At 55.5% G+C, this 7,128-nt stretch overlaps 1 protein-coding gene across 2 annotated transcripts; it reads right to left on the bottom strand.

Annotated features, from left to right (window-relative positions):
- Positions 1-533: 533 nt before the first annotated feature.
- MLKL (mixed lineage kinase domain like pseudokinase) lies at positions 534-6,333 on the bottom strand. 2 transcript variants are annotated; one of them, XM_074839614.1, is made up of 11 exons: positions 6,207-6,333; positions 4,956-5,525; positions 4,651-4,764; positions 4,373-4,547; positions 4,168-4,265; positions 3,901-4,036; positions 3,301-3,385; positions 2,730-2,878; positions 2,480-2,529; positions 1,858-1,998; positions 534-745 (listed from the first exon to the last, which is right to left on the bottom strand). In XM_074839614.1, exons 2-11 carry the CDS (start codon positions 5,410-5,412, stop codon positions 693-695), a joined length of 1,458 nt encoding a protein of 485 aa, XP_074695715.1. In that variant the 5' UTR covers positions 5,413-5,525; positions 6,207-6,333; the 3' UTR covers positions 534-692. The 2 variants fall into 2 exon arrangements, with proteins under 2 accessions (XP_074695715.1, XP_074695717.1); XM_074839616.1 differs by lacking the exon at positions 6,207-6,333 and having other exon boundaries at positions 4,956-5,593.
- Positions 6,334-7,128: the final 795 nt, after the last annotated feature.

The raw sequence follows: 7,128 nt of genomic DNA, 5'->3' as shown, positions 1-7,128 counted from the left end.
CGCCTTCTCACTGGACAGTCGCTCTGTCCGTCTGTCTGACGAAACGAGGGGTGAAGGGGGCGATGGGAGGGGAGCCAGAGCCTGCTCTGATTGGCCAGAACGTCGTAGGGAGGGCGCGGCTCATTGGGCGGCCAGACGCCCGGCAGCCGTAGGGGGCGGGGCAAGCGCCGGGGAACGAGTTTCCATTGGGGGAGCTGCGGCTGGGGCGAAAAGAGCGGGAGCTCCAGCGGATTCAAACAGGGATCGAGGTGGGCGGGGCGTTGCTATGGCGGCGGGGCCCGCCGGGCCCGGAGGGAGCCCTGAAGGAGCCCGGGGGGAGCCGGACCCCAGCGCCCCGCGGGCAGCGGCGAGGCCGGGGGAAGGTGGCTGGGTGGCGTCCCTCTGGTCCCCCCGGCCCCTGGGGTTCCTGCGGCCTCCCCTGGAGTCCCCGGGGCGGTGTCTCGGGGGGTCTGTGGCAGGGTGCCCTTGCCCGCCAGCTGCCTCTGAGGCCAACCCAGGCACGGCCCCTTGGAGAGGTGAAGGTCTGGGCATACAGAAATAAATACACGTGTATTGAACGATGGGTCTCAGCGAGGCGGGGAAGAGGGGCGAGCCGCGTGCTTTGGCCTGTGGGAGGAAGGCCTGCTGCTTTCCCTTGGCTTGCTTTCCGAGGTGCCCGGCTCCTTTTGGGCACCCGATCCTGTTTTCTGCGGTTAACTTCCTTGGTTTCTGCTTCTCTGCAGGTCAGCCAGCGAGTCCACAATCTCTGCAAAACACAAGGATGGCGTTAATCAAAACAGAACATTTGTTGTAGGCTTTTTTTTTTTTTTCCCCCTCCCTGATGAGAAGATAGCTTTCCCTCTGATAACAACTGGGACATGGAGTCACTCTCTCCTCAGGCCTGTGTGACTGGGCAGCCATTAGCAGGGGACAGGCCTGAGCAGACACAGGTGAGTACAGCCCAAAGACAAGCAGCCACGTATACGGAGAGATGCTTGGAAACAGCAGCGAGAAGATGTCTTTCCAGCTCAGCACCATGCAGGCACAGCTGGACATTGGATTAGAGTAATAAAGACAGGTTGTATCCTCAGTGTGGCTTTGCCAACGTCTCTGATGATTTTTTGGGTGTCTTCACTTCAGCCGAGGCGATTCCCTGCAGCAGGGTCTGCTGAGGGACCTGCTGTTGGGACATGGAGGCACAGAGAGCACGGCACACAGTGGTTTCTTATGCCCATTTTCCACATCTCTTGTATGGAAACTGTGCCCATAGGATGGAGCAGATGAGACTGAAGGAAGGAAGCTTTCTGCCCTTAGAGAGATGAACTGAGGGAAGGGTACAACCTCTGTGCCTTCAAGCACACCAGATTCCTCTATCTTTTCCTGCTGTTTCTGTTAAATCTTCTGATGGAGACCTGATCAGACCCAGACCAACTGCAGAGATACTGAAATCTTCCCTGCTGCAGAGCAATTCCCAAGATTACAATTTACTGCTCAAAGCCCAAGGCAGCAAATGTTCCTGCACTGTGTGGTGGCTGCTCCTTCAACTTATGGGATCTGCAGGGCCTGAGAGGGGACTAACCCACACACCCCTGCTCCCAGTTCAGCACTTGTCTGCGAAAAAAAAGCTTACTCTTATGTGATGCCAAATGAACAGCCTGGTGATTAGTGACATGGCATGGGTAAATGTTAACTGTATCGTCAGGCTACAGAAGAGAGATCTAGTACTAGGGGACTCATTAGCATGAGAAGGTAGGTGAAGGAGGGATCCCAAACACAAAGGCAGACAAATTCATATGGAAAATAAGGGGCTAACTGACTGCTGAAGCAGGTGATTGAGGGATACAACAGACCTTCGGAGCAGATGTCCAGGACACTTACCCTCGGCAGAAGGGCGTTGGGAAGGGTCAAAGGCACGGCACTGGTCAATGACTTTCCGCAGGTCTTCAGGACAATCTTCCCCAACAGGGTCCTGGTAATGGTCGTTGCAGATTTTCTCCATGATCTCCTCAGGAGTGCAGCCTAGACAACACGTGTGCAAACAGGAGCTTCAGGATGGAACTCTGCTGCCACAGGAGGGTGCTGGGGAGGAAACCCAGTACGAAGGCACACTAAGAGCCTTCCTGCGGCCCATGGCATGGCGAAACCAACAGAGAAGCCACCCAAACTGTATCTGCAGTGAACCCCCCCAGTATTTGGCGTGACGCCGTTGGGCTCCAGCGGAGCAAGGAGAAGCGTTTGTGCTTCAATGCACAGGAACATCAAATAGAGACAAAAATTACTTGCATGTTTGTGGTTTAAGTATGTTGCTGAAATGCTTTACTGAATTGGAATCCCAGGAGAAGCTGTGAAGCTGTTGTGCAGAGTCAGGCACACCAGGCACTGCCACTGGGACTTGCATAGGGTGGGATGCTCCGGGAAGGAGCAGGGAGCATCCAGCACCAGACAGCAGCAGTACTGGGCTGTGTGGCTTTTACACAGGGGACCGGATACTTTGTCTCACCTTCAAATGGGATTTTGGAGGTTGCAATCTCCCACAGCACGATCCCAAAGCTGGAAAGAGACAAGCAAGAGTCTCAGCATTCATCCCACCATGTCGTCCTCCTTTCTAACAGAGGGGACTGTTGGGCTATGCCAACTGCAAACAGCTGCTTATGTGTTTGATTAAACCTGGCCTTCTTCCACAGCTCAACAGCTACTCTGCCAGACATCTGCCTGCTTACTGGCATCTCTCCCAGGAGGGGCACACACACCTGTATATTTCACAGGGCCTCTTGTAGGGGTAGTTGATGTCTTTCAGGTTCTCAGGGGCAACATAAGCCAACATAGAGACTTGTTTCCAGTTCTTCTTGGCTTTCCTCTTGATGGATGACTCTGTTTCACACAGCTCAAATCCTGACAGCTGGTTAAGAGAATGAGAGAGAGAAAGGGAGAAGTGGTAGAAACACAGAAACCTGTGGCATGGCTGGGGACTGTCCTGAGATGGAGAAAACAGAGCGAGGTGCCCTGGGCAGCAAAGGCTGGCATGCAACTGTGTGTGCGGCCTGGCACATGGTCTTTCTGCAAGTGAAAACACAGGTGGAAGCAGGTGAATTGCTCTAGTTTCAGCTCATCCCGGGGTGGATGGCTCAGAAACGCTCGCTTTGCAGATGATAAAACAGAGATAATGACAACCTGAGGTGTAAATGTCTAAGGTGACAGGAGAGATGGCTCTAATCCCAGGTTTTATTCTGGACCATTGTAAATCTCTTTGGTGGTGGTGGTGGGGAGACAGCCACAAAAACATGCAAAACTCCCAAAAGCTTCTCCAAGCATTGTCCTTACCTTCACACAGTAATCCCCGGCCACCAGGAACTTGATACTGCAGATGCAGCCGTGGAGTCGGGACTTCTCCTCCGTCTGGTGCAACCTGCAGCCAGACAGAACCAAGGGCAAGACGTGATGGACCCATCCCCACCTCGGGGCTCTCTCCTGCTGCATAGGGGATGGACTGACATGCACCCAGAGAAACCAGCAGCTCTCTGCCTGTCTTGGTGGACCAACCCTGCCAAGCCAATCTTTCCAGAAGGTGCTGAAAGAGCCGCTGTGGGCAAAATAATGAGCCTTTGGGATGAGCAGGACCCATAAGGAGAACTGGCCGTGCTGTAGGGTGCTCCTGAAGCTGCCCTATGGGGGTGGGGAAGAGGGTTTCTCCCTTCCAGACCTTTGCAGGCTTGAAGCCAGATGTAGGGGGCAGTGACCAAGGGAGATGGACACTACTGCATCCAAACCCACTGCCTACCTCTTCACCTGCCTCCCATCCCACTGTTCCCAGGTGGTGGAAACAGTGTCTAACAGGATACCACTGCTTACTGAGAGACACCAGGAAGCTGAGCGTGGCCTGTGGATCATCAGGTGGACTTACCGATTTATACAGGAGCTCACCTGTAAAGGCCTCTGGCGGCTCCCAGGGCCATCCGAATGCGAACCTCCCAGGAGAGATGCTGTTGCTTGGTCAGCACATCCCGCAGCGTCCCGTGCTTGCAGTACTCCATGACAATCGAGAAGCAGGGGCTCCCATCTGCAAGGTGAAACCTTGAGCACACTGCCTTGTGCCACCTCTTGGGAGGGGACCACGACAAACTCTGCCACCAGCTAGTGCTGTGGACAAGCAGGGGAGGGAAAGGGTGACATTAATGTGACACCCCTTACCTTTCTCCTCAATGCAGATCCCATACATGCGCAGGATGTTTGGAGACTCAAACTTCTTCAGGGTCTGAATCTCCTTCTCAAAGATGTCTCTCACCTTCCTGCAGAAAGGGACAGCACAGTGAGATCTCTGGAACAAGGCATGGCACAGCGCTGTGCACCCTCTTGTCCTGGCTGCCCCGTGTCACTCCCACCCAGGACAACTCACGCTGGGTCAGTGGTCAGCGGCCTCTTGAAGGTTTTGATGGCGACGGGGTACTTGAGGTACTCGCCCTCATAGAGGTCGTAGCTCTCAGTGTCCTGCAGGTGGCTGTAGAAGGTGAGGTGGTCCCGCTCGATCTCTGTGATGTCTTCTCTTTTAGCAACATTGACCTTCTTCAAGCCTGCTCCCGCCATGCACCGGGAGGGAACAAGGGATATATTAGGCAGGGCTCGGGGGGAAAGGACAGAGTGCACAGGGTGCTTAGAGGTGCTACGCCAACTTACATTCCATCACGCGCACGATTTTGTTCAGCTCGCTTTGCATCCAGTCTACCTTGCTCTCCATACATTGCCTGTCGATGTAGATCTCCCTGGTCACATCTTCAGGTTCCTCAGTACCTGGGGAGAGAAACGTGCAGAGGTGAGGCTGCTGATGAACGTACAGGACTGATGCAGTTAGTTTTTCTCATGGTTTAAATGTCCCTTTGGGTCTCTTTGGCCATGGCCATTGAGCCAAAGCTGGGCAGCAGCTGGGGAGAGGTGTCAACCGCTGGTCTCAGGGAAAGAGGGATTGCTAAATGCGCACTTACTTGCGATCACCTGGTCCAAGAAAGCTCTGTCATCCCTCAGGTCCTCGGCGTCCTGCCTGCGACATGTCTTTGCCTGGAAAGCCTCCAGGAAAGACTGCTTCTGTTCTGCCTGCAACAGGAGCGAGAGTCCCTGGGCAATGTCCTCCAGGCTCTCATTCACCCAGATGAACTCCTCACCGGTGCTGCGGGCTCTCAGGAACTTCTGGATCCAGCTGGCCTGGCTGTATTTCATCACCAATTTCTGGGCTTCCCCCAGTGCTCGGAGCAGCTTCTTCAGCAGTTCCTCTTCTTGGTGGGAGATGTACTTGTGTGGCTGAGCCTCGAGGATCCTCACGGGCTCCAGCAGGATCTGGATGCGCTCCACGAGGCGCTGGCACTGGTGCTTACAGCACTTCACCTGCTCGAGTTGGGCGTAGATGGCCTGGGCCACAGAGAAGAGTCTCTCCACAATTTCCATGCTTGCAGAAAAGGGCTTGGCCACCAGGGATGTGGGCTGGTGGCGTCTGGTGGAGATGAGCCTCGGGCACTGCTCGGAGATCAGCCGGATGCGGCTCTTCCACGACTTCCACCCTAAGGAACAGCCTTAACATGGCACACCACCCTCCAATTCTCCTACAGCCCCTTATACCTCCCCTGGCTGTTTTGCTTTCTCTGCTTTGCCCAGCACCGCAGCCGCTCGTGCAGACCAGAGCGGGCACACGCAAACAGAGACATCGGTAGCAGCAATATTGGCACATCTCGCTCTGCATTAGCAAGAGATGTTTTGGCTTGATGTATGTAAATTAATTTAGTGTTAGCCATTCCCAGAGAGCTTACACACAGATGAGCAGAGTCAGCAATGACCCAAGGAGCATGCCCTGGGCAGCGCTCCCCAGCACCGGCCCCATGCCACCCTGGGGTCCTGCCCACAGAACCTACATCTTTGACTATGAAGATCCATTTTCATTTCTAGCCAATGTCTCTCTCTGTTGTCACCCATCTAATAAAAGCTTTCACGCCTTCACAGCCCCGGTGTCCCCAACTTCTTTATATTTTCTCCCTGTAGCCCTGTCACTTAAGACTTTAAATCAAACTCTATGTGCTCAGCCTCCCTGCAGAGATGGTTCCAGCTCCCCAGCCCGCATCCAGGCAGCGGGGGCAGAAAACTGCCCCTGTTGCAGGGAAACTAGCAGCAGCCACCTGCACCATTGGTGCAGCCAGCGCTGAGAAGGGTGCCGGGCTCTGCCGGCTGGAAACAAGACAGAAACGCACCAGAAACAAGCTGCAGCCACTCTCCTTCCTCTTCAGGCTCTCTCCAGCATGGCCCCCAAGGAAGAAGCTCGTCTGCTTGCTAAGAGAAATCAGCTGGGTTTACCTGGGCCCGCTTTGCTCGCCTCTGCTTCTGCTGCCTTCGCCTCGGCTGCCTCCGCAGACTGGGGAGGCACGGCAGGATGAGCGTGAATTTATAGGGTGCTTTCCCTGGCTGCTGCTCCGGCCGGCAGCGGAAGGGATGTTGTGCAACCCACCGTGGCTTCCCATGCCCCCTCAGCTCCCCTTTCCGGGCAAGCTGCTCGGGGTGGTGGAAGAAGGGGCCAGGCAAGCTGTATCCCCCTGTGCTGGGTTTTGCCTGCTGGAAGATGGAGTTGCCCACGAGGAGCACATCGGGAAGAAGGCAATGGGGGAGGCTGTGCACCCCACATTGACACTTGCTGCTATTTTGAGCACCCCAACCCCTTCTGCTGTGCCGCCAGCTGCGACAAGGCTGGCCGAGGGCGCTGTAACACCCTCGGCATCAGCTCGGCACCCTGCTGAGCTTCCCGCTTCGGGCAGCAGGACCCTCGAGCACACCCGTCCTGCACGAGGGATGCTGGTCCTTTGGGACTTTCCGTTCCCCTCCCCATCCCCGCAGGCTCAGGACCCCCCAGCATCGAAAGGAGCAGGCTGCGGGCACCAGTGCTGGAAACAGCGCTTGACCTCTGCCGGGAGCGCAGGAAGTTTGGCAGGTGGCTTCGTCAGAGGGCCAGGCTGATTTTGGGAAGTGTGAGGCAGCACGTGATGTCATTGCCCAACTTCGGAGAATTGAGCGGCGGCTTCGGCCAGCTTCCGCTTACCGAGAGCCCAGGGTCAAGCAGGTTTGCTGTGGTTCCCCCCTGCAAAAAGCATCTCCTTCACCAGTGTCAACAGCACAGCTTTC

The sequence above is a fragment of the Strix aluco genome, chromosome 14, assembly GCF_031877795.1.
Source record: "Strix aluco isolate bStrAlu1 chromosome 14, bStrAlu1.hap1, whole genome shotgun sequence".
Taxonomy (NCBI): domain Eukaryota; kingdom Metazoa; phylum Chordata; class Aves; order Strigiformes; family Strigidae; genus Strix; species Strix aluco.
The sequence above is the reverse complement of the archived record's forward strand: the minus strand, read 5'-3'. Positions and strand labels throughout refer to the sequence as shown.

Bases quoted from the DNA above. Each gene is read 5' to 3' on its own strand.
- MLKL (XM_074839614.1), bottom strand. From the start codon at position 5,412: ATGGAAATTGTGGAGAGACTCTTCTCTGTGGCCCAGGCCATCTACGCC. The intron at 4,266-4,372 runs GTGAGTTGTCCT...CCCTTTCTGCAG, and splicing joins CCGCTGACCACTGACCCAGC to GAAGGTGAGAGACATCTTTG. The intron at 4,037-4,167 runs GTAAGGGGTGTC...TTCACCTTGCAG, and splicing joins GATCTGCATTGAGGAGAAAG to ATGGGAGCCCCTGCTTCTCG.